The following is an 18598-nucleotide window of genomic DNA, read 5'->3' on the forward strand; positions in this document are numbered from 1 at the left end:
TTATGTGTTAATTGAACTAGTGTTGATGTTTGCATTATGCGACGTTTTTCAAGGCTTTGCTTTGTGGTTGGCTGCACCTACCGAAATAGGAGATTGATTTTTCACACATCTCATTTTGACATCTGGCCAAATTTTGATTAAAGGGAATATGAACTCGTCTCAACAACACTAACAGTATTGCAACAGTAACTTTGTGTGAGCGGAATTTTCACTCATCGGCAACTGCAAAGGAAAATAATTCTATTTGAATGCTATTGACAACAAGAGGTTCTAAACACTAAATTCAATTCCGAATCTAGTACCCGTATCACTTCCATATCCAAATTAAAATTAAACTGGAAATATTTGCGAATCTATATGCTAGTCCAATTCTAAACCTAAATCGTATTTTAAATCCAGATTCAAATTGTATACCAAATATAAACCCAAACTAAATTCTTGATCTAAATCCAAACTCAAATCCTCAACTGAATCTAAATCCAACACCGAACTATTCAACGAACAATTTTGTTGCGTAACTGAAAATCAACAAAATTGCTTTTTTTAATGAAACTCAAGTCAAGACACAAAATTAAATCTCAACATAAATCAACATTCGAGTCAAAGACCCAATATAAAACTCCAATCACTTAGTAATCCTAATGCAAAATCGAATCTAAATCTGTCAATATCTCATATTTCCGTAATCTGGGTTAGATTCAACTTAAAGATGGAATTTAAATTCCAAGTCAAAGTCTAAATTATAATTCAAAATCCGGTCATTAATAACCTAATCTAAAACTTAATTTATATCCAAAGCCCTGTTTTTTGTTTTTTTTTTGTTTTTTTTTTTTGTAGACAGCCACTGTGAACCCTTAGTCTGCGTTGAAATAATGCAATACACAGCTGCACAGCAGATATTCCGAGGTCTCGTCTTCCAAATTACCTTGCGTACCTGATCCCTCCAGAGCCCAAAAAAAAAAAATGAAAATCCTTTTACCTGCCATTCCGCAAGATTTGAAACCGAATTTCATCCAACCGTCTCTCAAAAGATTACAAATTTATCATAGTTTTTGGTGCAGTAGGGGACATCTCAAATTTTTCGTTGTTCCAGATTTATCAAGGGAAACCGTGGAGTAAGTACCCTTCCAGGGACACAGACTAGATTGAAAATGGTAGCGAAACCTTGCTTGTGACATATCAAACTTCAAGTTTCCGTAAAACAACACTGTTGGCGATCGGTATTTGGCCACTCGGACGACTGATGGCCGTTCCTGGCCATTATCATCCTGGTACTCTTTTTGACAGCCAACCAATTGGTTATCACCTTTTGATCTTCCCAACGTGCCAGTTCCATTTTTACTGCACAGTTTGATATTGCATAGAAAGGTTCTGGGCCAATAAACTAAGTTTGATCCTTGTTTTGCAAGTTCGTCTGCCTTTTCACTTCCAGCAATCCCGCAATGCCCTGGAACCCATTATAAATTAACTTAGTTTGTTTGACATAAGTGGCGCAATGTTAGAATACAATCCAAACAATCTTGGATGTACATGAGCAAAATCATTTCAAATCACCTGGAAATACGCCAAAAATTTAATCGACCATTTTTGATTTGAATGAAACTTTGCACACGTATTTGGCTTAGCAAACTGAGCATTTTTCACAGGTGGAGAGATTTTTTACACCCATGAGTTACATTCTAAAAGGGCGTATGCCTTTTGGCATAGGTTTTATTCGAAGCATTGTAGCTCAGAAACCGTTGGTTGTATGGAAAAACTGTCTGAGAATGAGTTAAATAGAGCGAATCGAAAATGCATCATAAAAAAATATCCACTGTACAAAAAAAAATTTTTTTGACCAAAAAAAAATTAAAAATAAACATAAAATTTCAATTAAAAAAAAGAGTTTTTTTTTTAAATTTTTTTCTAAAGAAACGACGTTAATACGCAACTTTTAAAAAAAATTCCAGGATGGAGAAATGAAAAAAAAATTTTTAATGGTAGATTAATTTTGCAGAGAGTAATTTTGAACCAAAAAGCTCTTGGTAATAAACATTCAAAAGGCATCGGTTTTCGAGTTATTTCTAATTTAAGCTCGAAAAATTATAATTATTTAGGAAAATACACGTTTTTCTTAGTTTGTCCATGGTTCTCCAGTAAAACCATACGTTCATTGGAATGCTTGATCAAAAATATACAATTCATTCTTTGACAACAGAACGATTGGGCGAACGGTTCTCAAGAAAAGAGTTCAATTTTCTAAGTGATATAAATATACATAAGAATCAAATATTTATTTTCGAGTTTTATTATCTTAGGAACATATTTTTTTATGACATAGATACTTTACAGAACTTGTGTCACCTTATATTTTATATACATCATAAGTAAATGATTAGTCATCTTTTAAAAACAGCTTCGTTTGTATCTTATTTTCTGGAATCGGAACAAAATGTAATACTTTTGTGTGGCAGCTATTATTATAGATTTCTTGAAAATATTGCTCCATTCTGTTACTCCTAGTTCATATTCTTCATATGATACCCAACTAAATGAAATTTTTGATGAATTTTTATTACTTTTCTGATTAGACCAATCATACAATTCTTTTGTGCTTGTAATGGGATGTTAATGTTCTTTAGCTAAACTTGCATTTGCTGCCATTCGTTTTAATATGCCACCAATTGCATCGCATGGGCTTTTACCATGAGAAGTCGCAAAAAATGCCACTCTGCATCGACGTTATATTTTGTTTTGAACTTGCAAAGACTTGCAAAGTTTTTTCTATTTTTATATTGTGAGGCAGCTCCATCAGACATTAAATATCGCTTTTTTCAACTCTATTGTTGTTTTCTAAAAACTCATTAATTTGGCAATGAACACCTGAACCGCAACAGTATCATGATGGAGTACTTCCGATATTATGATGAAGCTGATATTCTTAAGTGTTCAAGATTCTGAATAGTAAACAACGAAGGGATGAATGGTAGCTTGACTATCATTCCAATAACTACACAAATCACAAATTGATAAAGACGTATAAAAATGAGCTTGACTGTTCAATATTTTTAATTTTGCAATAACGTTTTCGTTTAATTTGCGTAAGCTTGATGAGCACCGATGATCAGGAAAGGGTTTACAGCATTTGGGCTTGGTGTATTCCATTTTCACTTTATTCATCTTCACAAAATGCAAACTGTTACTAACACATCTGGAGTAGTGCAATCGTATTTATATACGAAAACAGATATTATAGGTAACACAACAGTTATTATTAGTATACAAGTAGGTAGTGTTGCACGACAAACATATTTTTGCCTTTCTCCTAGAAAGGTATAGCAATCACTTGCAAAACCGAAAGTATAAAAGTGCTCCAAAGGGCCGAATGGCATATATCACTCGACTCAGCTCGACGAGCTGAGCATTTTCTGTATGTGTGTGTATGTGTGTATGTATGTGTGTATGTGTGTGTATGTGTGTGTATGTGTGTGTGTATGTGTGTGTGTGTGTGTGTGTATGTGCAGATTTTGATACTCACTCACTTTTCTCAGAGACGGCTGGACCGATTTTCATGAAATTAATTGCAAATGAAAGGTCTTGTTGTCCCATAAAACCCTATTCAATTTCATCGTAGTCGGATTTTTAGTTTCGAGGTTATGTATCAAATAGTAAAAATCATAAAACATCAGTATCTCGAAAACTACACAACCGATTTGAACAAAATTGGTCTCAAAAGAACGGGCTACCTGGAAAACCCTTAAGTTTCGAATTTTATACAGATTGAACATGTTGTTCAAAAGTTATGAAAAGAAACGTGTTCTGAAGACTGTTTAATCTCACTCATGTTTCTCAGAGATGGCTGAACCGATTTTCATAAAATCAGAGCCAAATGGAAGGTCTAGTTGCCCCATAAGACCCTATTGATTTGTTTTGCAATCGGACTATTAGTTTGCCTGTTATGTTTAAAAATGTGAAATCCAGCTATGCAAAGGAACATATTCCGAAGACTACTTGGACTCACTCACTTTTCTCAGAGATGGCTAACCCGATTTCCACAAAATTAGTGTCAAATGAATGGTCTAGCTGCCTCAGAAGACCCTATTAAATTTTACTGTAATCGAACTGTAACTTCATCTGTAATGTACCGACTTGTGAAAATCACGAAACTTCATTATCTCAGAAACTACACAACCGATTCGATCTATGTTGATATCAGATGAGCGGGCTAGTTAAGAGTTAACTGATGAATTATGATTGAACACGTGGTTTCAAAGTTTGGCTGCCCTATACGTTCCCATTTCATTTGATTATTATCGAACATAAGCAACTGTTATATATTAAACTGTTTACAATACAACGCAAGTCTATTATCTCAAAGATACATGACTTATTTGAACATTACTAGTGTCATACGAACGAGTCATCTCTCAAACTCACAAATAACAAACTTCATAACAATTTGATATGTGGCTCAAAAGTTATGGAAAGAAAGAAAATTCATAGACTATTTAAAACTATACCTGCTTTGATCGATATATGTGGCCTTAACATAATTTAAATGTGGTATCGTACTATTTGAACGTTTCAAATTCATTGATTCCTTGCGATGAGTTTAAAGTCTGCAAATGCTTAACCAATCGGCCATGGGATATGATCAAAGTCAAATAACAACTCGTTTGAAATGATTGGTTTTAAACGAAATGACAACATCCTCGACTGTTGGCTTGTGTACATCGCTTTAACTCTAAATATATTTATATTGAGTGGTATTCGGTAATTTTCAGCAGATTTTCTGGCATCAATCTGACACCGGAAATACCCATATTGGGAGGTATTTTTGGTTGTTTTCCAGAAACTAAAAGTGGTCGTCTTCAAATTCAAAATAGTGTCCAGGGTCAATGTTTGGTTTCTATGCATCACCACGTTTACGGAAATATCCATATTGAGTATTATTCGGTCATTTCCCACCGTTGCCTAGAAGTTGCCATTTAGCAATTCAAAATGGTACCTGAGGACAATTGTTAGCTCCTTGCATCATTCTGGTTCCAGAGATACTCATATTGGATAGTATTTTAGGCTATTTTTCACAAACCGGTAGTCGCCATCTTGTATTTCAAAATGGTATTTAGGATACTGGTTAAAGAAAAACTCATATTGGGTGATATTTGGTCACTTTGGACTGTTTTTCAGAAGCCGAAAGTCGTCATTTTGGACTTTAAAATTGCCTATGAAATCAATTTCTGTCATCTGGGCGTAATTCTGGTTCCGAAAACATTCATATTGAATTGTATTTGGTCATTTCCGGCTGTTTGTCAGAAACCGGAAGTCACCATCTTGAAATTCAAGACTGTGTCTGTGATCAATTTTTAGCTTCTGTGCATCTTTCTGGTTCCAGAAATACTCATATTTAATGGGAATCGTCCATTTCAGGCTGTTTTCCAGAAACCCGAAGTTGCCATCTTACAATTCAAAATGTTGTCTGAAGTCGATTTGTGGCTCCAGTGAATCATTACGGTTCCGGAAATATCCATATTGGGTGGTATTTGGTCGTTTGCGCTGTTTTTCCGACACCGTAAGTCGCCATTTTGGATTTCATAATGGCATTTGGAGCCAATTTCTGGATTTTGAACGGCATACTGGTTAAAGAAAAATTCATATTGGGTGGTATTTGGTCATTTTCTGCTGTTTTCAGAAACCGGAAGTCGCCATCTTAGAATTTAAAATGCTATCTGTGGTCGATTTTAGCTCTTGTGTATTCTTCTAGATCCGGATATTATTATATTGGGTGGAAATCGGCCATTTTTGGCTGTTTTCCAGAAACCGGAAGTTGCCATCTTACAATCCAAAATGTTGTCTGAGGTCGATTCTGGAACATATTTGTTACCACTAAAAACATTCACCTGCCAATATGGTTCCATTTAGTTGTTTAGTTCGCGAGATGTGCAGAAATTTGTGAAGAAACATGTACTTCCAGAAGAGGGAGGGGCGTCGAACCATTATGGACAATTTTGTCACCTCTAAAAACATTCACATACCAAATTTGGTTGTATTTTCTTGATTGGTTCTTGAACTGTGCGAAATTTGTGTTTCATTTTTATGGGACCCCTCCCTTATAGAAGAGGGATTCGGGTGTCAAACCATTATGTACATATTTGTTACCACTAAAAACATTTACCTGCCAAACTTTGTTCCATTTGGTTGATTAGTTCTCGAGATGTGCACAAATTTGTGTTTCATCTAACTATTATGGACATATTAGTTACCCCTTAAAACATCCACATGCCGGAATCGGTTTCATTTGCTTGGTTTGTTCTTGAGTTGTGCAGAAATTTATGTTTCATTTGTATGGGACCCCTCCCTTCCAGAAGAGGGAGGGGTCTCAAACTATCATAGGAACCTTTATCGGCACCAAAAACCCCTACATACAAATTTTCACGTCGATCGGTTCGGTAGTTTACGAGCCTATATGGATCAGACAGACAGACAGACCGGACTGCATTTTTATATGTATAGATTACAACATCAATATTTTAGAACCTAAAGAGTGAATATACATTTATTGGATTGAAGCGTTCATGTAAATCTGTTTTTACAAATAAAAAATTGAATGAGAAAGGCTGGGTCTGACCGCTAGGTGGATTAGTTTAGGTTTTTATAAAACATTTGGCAAGGGGGAACGTGTTGGTAGGCTAAGGTTTAGCGCTTGAGTTATTGATCCAATCGTTTTGTTGTCAAAGAAAAAAATATATATTTTTGATCAAGCATTCCAATGAACGCATGGTTTTTGCAGGAGAACCATGGACAAATTAAGAAAAACGTGTATTTTCCGATATATTTATAATTTTTCGAGCTTAAATTTAAAATAACTCGAAAACCGATGCCTTCAGAATGTTTACTACCAAGAGCTTTTTGATTCAAAATGACTCTCTGCATCTTTTAAAATCACCAGAATACAAATATTTTGAAAAATGTTTATATTAAAATTTTTATAAAAAAATTAACCTACCATAAAAAAAGTATTTTTCATTTCTCCATCCTGGACTTTTTTTTTTAAAGTTGCGTATTAACGTCAAGCTTCTTTAAAAAAAATTCAACTCTTTTTTTTTAAATTGAAATTTTATGTGTATTTTTAATTTTTTTTGGTCAAAAAAATTTTTTTTGTGCAGTGTATATTTTTTTTATGATGCGTTTTTAATTCCCTACAACTCATTCCCAGACAGTTTTTCTATACAACCAACGGTTTCTGGGCTACAATGCTTCGAATAAAACCTATGCCAAAAGGCATACGCCCTTTTAGAATGTTACTCATGGGTGTAAAAAATCTCTCCATCTGTGACAAATGCTCAGTTTGCTAAGCCAAATACGTGTGCAAAGTTTCATTCAAATCAAAAATGGTCGATATTCGACCATAGGTCATTTGGCGCGATCTTGCTCACATATTCAAGCACTAAGAGCTTCCAACACTACTGTCAGAGAAAATACAAATATTTGCGTGTTTGTATTTTTTAGTCGGACTAACATTCGCACATTCAAAGATTGCAAAAATCTCTGCTTGAAACACTGTTTGATTCCAGGGCCGATGATTGTTGCACCAGTTTTTGAGCCATCTGTGCTTAGAGACCGAACGTCTAGAACTCCGACTTCCCAATCTGTACGTGACGTTTCGCATCCCTTGTAGAAAATGATATAGATATCCTGAGGTGCCATCCAGTTTCCATTTATACTCATCACTGGCTTTTATTTGAGTATGGTCCGGTGATATACAAGATCACCTAACGAGATAGTTTTTGTTTTTTGAGCACTCTCCTCTGCTTCTAGTTGCACGTACTCGTACAACGGCAGCGGATGAAGAATTGCATCAAGAGCTTTTCATGGGGTGCTGCTCATTGCTCAAGCCCCACTTTCTTCCAACGGTCTTGGAGCACAACCATAATGCAAACAACAACCGCGTTGTTGTTTGCATAATCAAGATGTACATTCCAGTTCAACATGGCATCAAGGATAACTCCTAAGTATTCAACCTGTTTACTCAATGACTTTTCTACTCCTTCAAGCTTGAGAGTTTTCAGACTGAATGTCGTCTTTCTAGTGAAAGGTACGATTATAGCTTTTGCCCCTTGCATTCTTTTCGAAACTATGTTGTCAAACTTTCCTCTTACCAAGACGACCATGTCATCCGCAAAGCCCACAACCTCGAAACCATTACCTTCGAAGCTTCTGAGAAGACCGTCCGCCACCAAAGACCACATAAGTGGCGAAAGAATACCTCCTTGCGGAGAAAACGTTGTTCTAAAGCAGCATTTGGGCATACAAAACACACGTTTCCGTTGAAGACCACACATCTCCAGGACTTTTGCTTACAAAGTTATAGCACATTTCAGCTTATTTTTTCGTTAACTTTAACAACGTACAGAATAAAGATTAGGTGGATTGGGACAGATGAAACTTATAACAGTTCTGAGCACTCGAGCTAAACTTCGAGAAAAAGTATTGACATCATGATTCTACTTGCCCCTTTTTAATTTATACGTTCTTTAAGTTATCAAAAAAAAAAAAGCTAAAACATGCTATAACTTTGTAAGGAAAAGTCCTGGAGATGTGTGGTCTTCAACAAAAACGTGTGTTTTGTATGCCCAAATACTTCTTTAGAACAACTTCAGAACCCAAAGGAGATAGGAATTTTGTTTGTTCAGCAAAAATCTTTGCTATTTTTGCACGTTCTAAAACTTTGCCGAATAAACCATTCCTCTATCTCTTAAGGGGTTATATACCTTTTTTGTTTTCAAAAAACCGGAAAAAAATTTATTACATTATCTTCAAATACAACATCTTGAGAACATTTCCACAAATTTTCATAAAGATCTGAGCAATAGGAAGAAAGTTAGAGCGATTTGCCACGCTAAACTTGAAACTTTACACGCGATTATCTCGGAATAGTTTTTTCCGGAAATTGACTTTGCCGTGATCCTGATTGCGGGAAAACTACTGAACCGATTTCCTTAATCTTTTTTTTTTAAATTTTCGTTATAAAATTCGCCTGTCCTTGAACGATCGCTTTTTAAAACATACAGTTACATTTTGCCGCCAAAAATTTTTTAATGCAATTTTTTGCGCTCAAAACGTGCATTTTTTCGGAAAAACGTTCCCGTTTGCACTGAAAACAAAATACTCATAAAAGCGATCGTTCAAGGACCCGGCACACTTCTAAACTAATGAAATAATATGAGTTTTTTGATTTCGGTTGATCCGCTGAGTCTCTATTAGGATCACCGCAAGCCTCTGCAAAAAAATAGCGTTTCGGGGAAACGCTATTTTTTTATTGGTATATCTCAAAATCAAACGTATTTTCTTGTTGTTGATAAACTGTACTTTCAGAAAAATACCACTTCGATGCAATGAAAATGGTGCTATACACTTAAAAACAGATTCAAACTTCCCTCATTTTTCTCGACCAAAAAGGTATATAACCCCTTAACACAAAAAAGTTAGTATTTTGGATATATAAAAACCTACTGTAACATATGCTCGCCGTACTCTTATATGGGTGAATTGGGACAAATAGAACCTTAAGGTTCTTATAGTGCTTCAGTTTAACTTCAAGAAAAAATATTGACATCATGATTCCACTTGCCCCTTTTTAACCTATACGTTTTTGAAATTATCAAAAAAATAAGCTAAAATATGATAGAACTTTGTAAGGAAAAGTCATGGAGATATATAACCTTTGGCAAACAAGTGTGTTTTGTATGCCGTAACAATTACTCCGAACAATACTTTCGTGTAAAATGCAATTAACAAAAGTTAAGTACAAAAAACTAACTTTTAAGTCAGTTCTGTGTAATATACTTTATAACTTTGTACCGAAAAAAGACAGGATTTTTATTTGTTCAACAAAGTTTCATATTTTTGCATCTTCTACAACTTTGCTGAATGAACTATTCTTCTATCTCTTAACACAAAAGAGTTAATTTTTTATTTCTAGTATAGTAAACTTTTCATACTTTTTGACAATTTGCGGTTATGCGGGTCATTTATACAAACAATTGTTCCGAAGACACTTTTAAACTAGGATGAAGGTAAAAGGCGCTATGGAATAAAGTTCCACTTTTTGCCTTCTTGGACCATTGTGCGGCGCCCGTGGAGGCGCTTCTACCCAGGACCCTAACTTACGGCCCGTTGATTAACGAACCGGCGCCAATGGCTTTACTGCCTCTTGCGATGAAAGGTGTGATCCCAGATATTTTTCGCCCAGAAAATCTCCCGGTGTCGGCTAGGATTGAATCTAGATTAGTTGGGTTGGTTGTGAGTGGATCACGCCACCCCACAACCATCAACACCTATGTCGGCGTCGGGATTCGAATCCAGGCGTCGAGTGTGGTTGGGGGAGACGTTTCGTCGCAGTTCACTAATATATCGGGAGTTCCACAAGGCAGCAACATGGGGCCTTTACCTTTTGCACTTTTCTTTAACGATGCTATGCTACTTGGTTGTAAGTTGGTATACGCGGATGATTTAAAGTTGTATTTCGTAGTCCGTACAAGTGACGATTGTCGGCCCGATCATTTTCGAATACCGCATTGTGGACTAGAGTTGAAAAAAGTTGACCGTGTGTGCGACCTTGGTGTTTTACTCGATGCCAAGCTTACTTTTCATTCGCAGCAAGCCAGCTTGATATCGATCGAATCGAATCGATAGTTAGGATTTATTACAAAAATTGGCCTTGACTTCATAGAATAGAAAGTGTTCGAAAAAGATTAGTCCCATTCGCATTACTTGACCTGCCCTGGAGTGATCCGGGAAATCTGCCACCGTATCCTAATCACTGTCGACTACTTGGCCTTGACACACCTGAACGTCGCAAGCTACATTTGTTGCCAAAATTTTGAATGGCGAAATCGATTCACCGTCGCTCCTGTTCCGTGCTCCTAAACGTACCTTCCGATCAACTGGCCAACTTCAAATTGCATTTCGCCGTACATCCTTTGGTTTCTACGGGGCACTCACCGCCGCAATCAGTACCTTTTTGAGTGTTGAAGATTTGTTCGAGTTCGGCGAGTCATCCCGAAAGTTTGTGTATAGGTTAATACCTCTTATTCTTGTTATTCATTAGAACTATTGTTACGAACTGCTTCGTGAATGGTGATAATCGACGATAGAATATTTGGGAGATTACCTTGAAGGCGGCTGCCCGGTAATTGCAGCACTCCAGCTTATCTACCTTTTTGTAGATGGGCCACACAATACCTTCCATCCACGACTGCGGTACTCGTTCTTCCTCCCAAATCTTGGCAATGACCAAGTGCACGGCTCTAGCCAGTGTTTCTCCACCGTATTTTAGCTCGCTGGAAAATTAGTCCACATCAGTAGCTTTATTGATTTTCAGCCGGCCAATCCTCTCCTCTACATCCAGGAGAGTTGAAACCCTGTTGTCTTCTGGTCGTACAACAAGATCAATTGCTGTAACGTCGTCGCATTCTTCTGTATCGCCGTTTAGATATCTATCGAAGTGCTGCTTCAATCAACTCGCACTCGTCACTCGGGATCCAACAATGACATTTTTTGATAATTAATCAACCGAGAAATGAACCAGCGAACTTTCAAACCCCAAACTTATTTGGATAGCGACTGAAGAAGTTTGATGAATTCTTCATTTTCCCCTACTGAGTTTCGTAGCCATTATTTTCCTCTACTTTGACAATATACATAGCAAAAACTTGTGGTGGGAAATATTTTCCAGTGTTGCTAGAACGTAGTTTATTTTGCTAATCTAGGTTATTTTCGAATAATAAACATAATTTTACACGGGGTAAAAAACCGTGTTAAAAAAAATACGTTATTTGAAAAATCGTCATAAAAACAGGTTATTTGAGAAAACTTTGAATAAAAAAACGCATTATTGGGAAAATTGACGTAAAAATAACGTGAAAGCAAAACTTGTGAAAAAAGACCTCACCGCTTTTGAAAAACAGGCGATAGTTTCTTGAAGCAAACCCGCCTTTATGTGAGAGAAAATGATTTTACAAAAAAAAAAAACAGAAAAAAAAACAAAAGGAGCCCCAGTGGGAAACCCTCTTTCTCCCTTCCTGTGTTAGCTTTTCATGATAGGTAAATATAGAGAACAAATTGAAGTTAAAAAGCCTATCACCGATCCGTTGGTGGAGGTATATAGACGAAAAGGACGGAACTTGAAGCTTTTCTCATATCTGTTAATAATACCTACAAACATTTTAAATTATTTCTTTTCCTGATTGCTGTTAGCAAGGCTAAGAACTTAGAATTTGATAATTTTAGAAAATCATCGCATACAAAACGGGTAATACCTACCACTTTGATTCATTCCCCTCTCAGTGAAGCATCTAAGCAAAAAGAATTTTAATATATATTTGCTAAACTACCAGACAAAATGGTTATACTGCGAGTACCATCAAAGCCATTTCAAATAAAAAGGAGCAAGGCCACTTCAGGAATTTTTTACAACACTCACCCCAGCCACAGAAGATCTGAAAAGGTCAGCTGGGGAATAAGACGATACATTAGCATCTCAGTGTCGTTCAAAATTTGAAAAATTGGCATGTAGATCGTCAATTTTGGGCTCCACTAAGGACTCAATTACTATATTGGACTAAGCAGTGGTTTATAGCATTGTATCAAGCTCAAATCATAGGTAAAGTCTAACTACAACTTCAAATTAAAATTACAATTCAAACACAAATTCATGGTCAAATCTTTTTTTTTATTAAAATTCATATAAACATACTCCACAAGTGTACACGAGACTGAACATTGCCGATCCAGCCACACCTGATTTGCCCTTGCCCGCATGAACCCACACAACGTGCTAACCTCGCGACAGCATAACAGGCAGTTTTTTTGCTGTCAGTCAGTTGCTAATCTGACGTTGCCGTGCTCTATCGCGTGAACTGAACGTGTGTGTTTATTAGAGATTTCGTAAGATTTCAGCGAGAAAATGATGTGATTTAGAGGTATTTTTTGTAAGTAACTAAAATTGCGAGTATCCCACCGAATGATTGCTTGCAGCTGGAGGTCAAACCTCCGCTTTCGACCCATTCAGGGTCGGCAATCGTCTCGATGCTGTGCAAGCAGTTACTGCAATCCGATATCTTCTCAAGCTCCGGTTTCACGAAATGAGTCGTTGAAACGGTGGTGGTTGAATATTCGCCAGGATCCGAAAGCCAGCGGACGCTTTCGACGAAAAGATTTGTTGGCAAAGGTAATACCGAGTACACGCGCTAGTGGTGTTATGTAATCAGACAAAATATTGTCCTGTGTTGATAATGATGATGGTGCATAATTATTAAACTGTGCTGTTTTTTTTCGTTCCAGGTGTTTGGACTTGGAAACAAGACATACGAACATTACAACAAAGTCGGTATCTACGTTGACAAACGTCTAGAGGAACTTGGCGCTACCCGTGTCTTCGAGCTGGGACTTGGAGACGATGATGCAAAGTAAGGCCCGACTATTTCTATTCTTCCGTTCTTTTCAAACCGTTTATTTTGTTTCACAGTATTGAAGATGATTTCATCACCTGGAAGGACAAATTCTGGCCGGCGGTTTGCGACTACTTCGGCATCGAGAGCACCGGCGAGGATGTGCTGACGCGTCAATACCGGCTGCTGGAACAGCCGGAAACTCCTCCGGAGCGGTTGTACAGCGGGGAAATTGCTCGGCTGCATTCGCTGCAAACGCAGCGACCTCCGTTTGATGCGAAGAATCCCTTCCTGGCGCCGATCAAGATCAACCGAGAGCTGCACAAAGCCGGTGACCGCTCCTGCATGCACATTGAGTTTGATATTGAGGGTTCGAAAATGCGATATGAGGCTGGCGATCACTTGGCGATGTATCCGGTGAATGATTCCGATTTGGTGCTGCGACTGGGCAAGTTGTGCAATGCTGATTTGGACGTAATCTTTTCGCTGATCAACACCGACACGGACAGTAGCAAAAAGCATCCATTCCCTTGTCCGACAACTTACCGCACTGCTTTGACACACTATCTAGAAATAACGGCTTTACCGAGAACGCACATTCTGAAGGAGTTGGCTGAATATTGTAGCGACGAAAAAGATAAGGAGTTTTTACGTTCCATGTGCTCTACTGCACCAGAGGCTAAATCCAAGTACCAGGAGTGGGTTCAGGATAGCTGTCGAAATATTGTGCATGTTTTGGAGGATCTTCCCTCGTGTCACCCACCGATCGATCACATTTGCGAGCTGTTGCCCCGTCTGCAGCCACGTTTTTATTCGATTTCCTCCTCGTCGAAGCTATATCCAACCACGGTCCATGTCACGGCCGTTCTTGTGAAGTACGAAACCAAAACGGGCCGTGTAAACAAAGGTGTTGCGACGACATTCCTCGCCCAGAAGCATCCGGTCAATGGGGAACCGTTACCGCGAGTGCCGATCTTTATTCGCAAGAGCCAGTTCCGGTTACCGGCGAAGACGGAAACACCGGTCATCATGGTGGGACCCGGAACCGGACTGGCACCTTTCCGAGGTTTCATCCAGGAGCGGGATTTCCACAAACAGGAGGGAAAAGAGATCGGGCAGACCGTGCTGTACTTTGGCTGCCGGAAGCGGGCTGAGGATTACATCTACGAGGAGGTTTGTTGATTTTTTATGTTTGAGTTTCTGAGATTCACTCTTTATCGTGACGTTGCAGGAGTTGGAAGACTACGTTAAGCGGGGCGTCATCAAGCTGCGGGCAGCCTTCTCTCGGGATCAAGCTCACAAGGTGTACGTTACACATCTGCTGGAGGAAGATATGGACCTGCTGTGGAATGTGATAGGGGAGAAGAAGGGACATTTCTACATCTGCGGGTGAGTAAATGGAAAATTTTCTCTTACCAGATTTTCTAAATAATCTAATATTCCAACAGTGATGCCAAGAACATGGCCACCGATGTGCGAAACATTCTGCTCAAAGTGCTGCAAACGAAGGGCAACCTGAGCGAGAGTGAATCCATCCAGTACATCAAAAAGATGGAGGCCCAGAAGCGGTACTCGGCCGATGTGTGGAGCTAATTGCGTCCGCTTCCCAGATATGCGTTGGGGTAGTGCTAAAACAAGTGTCCTTGCTTTCATTCACCAATCAATCGCACAATCTCCGATCGTCAAACCCTGTCTGGGGTAGAGAGAGAATAAGTAATAGGAACGAAAGAAAGATAGAGAAAGAGAGCGAGGTCTTTTAAACTGTGCAGTCGACTGAATGTTGTGTTTGCTATTAGGACATGCAGAAACTGGTATTTTTACTTGTTTAAAATAGGCAGTAGCTTACCTGATAGCTTTTTTTAAAATTTTCTTTATTGTGGGGTTCCTTGTTTTGTTTTCCTTTTAACTCTATACCGTCACTGAATTTTCAAGTGTCCAGCGCACTTTCACCCAAGAATACGCTCATTTACATTCAGATAGACGGCTCAGCATGCAGATCGAAGGCGTTCTTCTGATTAGTGATGAAGAACGCCAGTTCATAGATTATTATATTATGTTAAGTAAGAGAAGATTGAGGAGCGGAGATCAAACAAAAACGTTGAGTACGATACAAGTGAACTGAGAAGTATACTGCGGGGAAGTCTGTGACAAAGTAACGAAGTTGTTAGTTTACATTTAGAATTGAGAATGCAATACCTTTTTTTGGAGAAATATTTGATGGTTAGCTAATTAAGCATGGTAAAGGACTATTAACTGTTTGGTTGACGATGACTGCCTCGAAACGTTTATTTCAATACAAATATCGTATATGATAAAAACTCTTGCAAATACAACTGCAAGTCTTCGGAAACGGTCAAACAATCCCTGAACTTTTGAATAGAACTTGAGTTTCGGATTTCTATCGCATCAAAGGTAATCTTATAGCTGATAGTCAACCCATTTAGTTGATAAACGATCCGATATCCTTCTTGAATATAGTATTCTAGTGGTTTTTGCTTCGCCGTTCCAGATATCAGCTCAGTCCCCCGGTTCCAATCCAGTGCACTGCAGGCGCGTTCCAGCTCTCGAAACGCATAGATAAGTTGATGGTAATTGTCTACCAACGTTGTTCTGAAATTTACAAATTTAATGTGTTGGAAGGTTGATAATTTATCTTTAGGTCATTAAACTAGTATAAGCACAGAGAAGATAGGCGGATTTTGATACAGTTAATAAACCCAAAACGATTAGGAGCAGTTTGAGTTTTACGTTAACACTAAAACAGAAATAAAGTTCTTACACTGCGTTTCCGGTTGCGATCAGACGCTGGTTGATTTCGTGCAAACATTCGGTCTGAATGTGCTCAATTTGATCGATTGGATAGAGCGTACCGGACAAGCCAATGCCGTTGTTCTTTTCCAGAAGCTCGAAACGAACCGCTTTGGAAAGGGTTTTGTCGACTGCAGCTCGTTCGGCTCCAACAAGGTGCTTTATTTGTCTATCGATGGTGCGAAGCAATTCACAGAAAGCCGCCAGTTTAGTCTGAGTTGTGCTTTCCGGGGGAACCGGTGCTTCGCTGGATGGGGTTTTCGCCGTGGGCATGTTTGGTAAAGCTATGTTATGTCATCAAAACTTATTATTGCTTCACACGATATGAAATAATTGTTGAGTAGGATACACGAAACTGTTCTTCGTAGAGAAACTAGTTTCACAAATTGTAGAATGTAATTTACTTGAAGGTCCAACTGTTTTGGTTCAGGCTGGGTGACACTCCACCATTCATTGATACACTGAAAGAGAATTGAATCCGAAATGAAACAAACCCACTGCAACAATCATCTTTATAATCAAAGGGAATCGGGTCCCGGCGCACATTGATATCATATATTTTGAATATGTGGCTACTAAAGACAATGAGACTCTTCGTGCCAACCAGCCCCAAAACTTCTTATTAATACCCGACGACTACTCCCAGCTAACACAACAATATCAACATAAGATCTGATATCCAATGTTACCAACATCGACCATTACCCCCAAGATTTTCAAGAATCGCTTTGAAGCGAGAGTACATCCACCGGCTCTAATCGACGCCCTCTGTTACGATTTACGGTTGCTCACTACGATGACCACTGTCTTATGATGCGCAAACTCCAGTTTCCAGGAGTGCATCCAATCCCCAACTGCACGTATGGATAGCGCGGCTTTCAACTCGACCTCCCTGACTGACTCGCCGCAGACTTCTAGAGTTATGTCGTCCGCAAAGCCCACAATCACCGTACTGAAGCTTTTAAGCTTCAGCACACCGTCATACATGACATTTCACAATACTAGACCCAGGATGGAACCTTCCGTTACCCCTGCGATATATGAGACGCATTTCTGACCCTCATACTTGTTGTAGACCAGCACTCGATTCTGAAGGTCCAGTTTCTAGTACAGTGACACCGGCTCTTCGAGACTCCGAAGCGCGTAGCCGGAGGCCAGGGGTTTGGCTGGTGGTGAGGGAAAAGGCCGTCAATGATCCGCTCAAACATCGCCGGGACTGACGCGCCTCTTGTCCTGGCCGTAACGACCTTATAAGCGTCACCTGCCTTTATCGCGCTCTTAAGCGTTACCTTAGCGGATTTAAGAAATCTATCAACGGTGCAGCATTCCAGTGTAACGTTTCTGTTGTTGTCTGTTTAGGCCAGGATTGCACACCATAGAGTAGAAATTTGAGTCCTCGCAACCAGGGACTGCCAGGTTCTAGCTTTGATCTACTCTTCCATTTCATGACATCGTTCGCCACGTTGTTCTTCGATTGTACCCATCTCCACTCTTCAAGATCGCTGAGTGTTAGGACTGTCACCAATTCGGGCTGATACCAATTTATGAAACCGACGATGGTCAGAACAAATCCACGCCGGCACCGTCGTGGAATCACTCCAGAAGAAGCGTTGAGCCACCAGATATGTGTGGTACTCTAGGACCGTCGTCACGAATCGTACTCCCAATACTGCAGCTTCGAGCTCGAGTCATGGAATGGAGAGAGCCTTCAGAGGAGTCACCTTGCTTTTTGCTTCAACCAGGACTAATTAAGCACTGCCGCACTTGCACTGAGCGAAAATAGACAGTGCACGAGTACCTGCGCACTTTCAGTAGCGTCCACGAATGTAAGGATTCGCAGACCTTCCAGATTTTACGGGAACGGGAAGAAGTAGCAACGTGCAATCATCAAACGGTCCTACCCGTTCCTGATGCCCAGGTTCCTTGTATTAACTCTTTTCCGTGGACTAGAAAATAAGAGATGAGACTCAGCGAATCAAAGAGACTCATGACAACCTTGAACACCTCTCGCTTTGCCGATACGTGCGCTGCCTTGATGATGGTTTGAACATAGACTAGCAGACGTAACACTGGGACCTAGCTACATCGCCACAAAAAACGATCATTTCAAAAATTTCCAATCGAATAACAGTCACCGCGCGATAACGCCGGCTGGGGCGCTGCCATGCAATCTCATACATATTTTGTAGTTCCCAATTTGACACATGCAGGTACGCTAGCGATGTCGAAATACGAGACGAAGCGCGAACATGGCAGCAGATGGTGCTAGTGTTACTATCGTAAAGTCCAAATGATGCTTTTATTGAAAATTTGTTCAAAGTGTTATGTCTGTTAGTCTGTGGTTTGAAGATCTTCTCGTG

General features: G+C 39.1%; 2 protein-coding genes across 6 annotated transcripts in view; one reads left to right on the plus strand and one right to left on the minus strand.

Moving 5' to 3' along the window:
- LOC129718851 (NADPH--cytochrome P450 reductase) overlaps positions 1-15663 on the plus strand; it is a 43922-nt gene extending 28259 nt beyond the window's left edge. For 4 of the 5 annotated variants that reach the window (XM_055669999.1, XM_055670000.1, XM_055670002.1 and 1 more), the window contains 4 exons: positions 13324-13448; positions 13508-14603; positions 14662-14819; positions 14879-15663. In XM_055669999.1, the coding sequence (XP_055525974.1) occupies positions 13324-13448; positions 13508-14603; positions 14662-14819; positions 14879-15023 (1524 nt within the window). In that variant the 3' untranslated portion in view covers positions 15024-15663. Of the gene's footprint in view, positions 1-12898; positions 13211-13323; positions 13449-13507; positions 14604-14661; positions 14820-14878 lie in introns of those variants that run through there. The other variant, XM_055670004.1, reaches the window with a different exon arrangement.
- LOC129718854 (uncharacterized) lies at positions 15372-16665 on the minus strand. Its single transcript, XM_055670006.1, has 2 exons — positions 16210-16665; positions 15372-16040 (listed from the first exon to the last, which is right to left on the minus strand). Exons 1-2 carry the CDS (start codon positions 16509-16511, stop codon positions 15716-15718), a joined length of 627 nt encoding a protein of 208 aa, XP_055525981.1. The 5' UTR covers positions 16512-16665; the 3' UTR covers positions 15372-15715.
- Between the last annotated feature and the right edge of the window lie 1933 nt (positions 16666-18598).

This window comes from Wyeomyia smithii, chromosome 1, assembly GCF_029784165.1.
Source record: "Wyeomyia smithii strain HCP4-BCI-WySm-NY-G18 chromosome 1, ASM2978416v1, whole genome shotgun sequence".
In the NCBI taxonomy this organism is placed as follows: Eukaryota; Metazoa; Arthropoda; class Insecta; order Diptera; family Culicidae; genus Wyeomyia; species Wyeomyia smithii.

What these genes read in the sequence shown, in the direction of transcription:
- LOC129718854 (XM_055670006.1), bottom strand. Translation starts at nt 16,511, where the DNA reads ATGCCCACGGCGAAAACCCCATCCAGCGAAGCACCGGTTCCCCCGGAA. An exon ending in ATCGCAACCGGAAACGCAGT is followed by an intron (nt 16,041 to 16,209) that starts GTAAGAACTTTA and finishes TGTAAATTTCAG; the next exon opens with AACAACGTTGGTAGACAATT.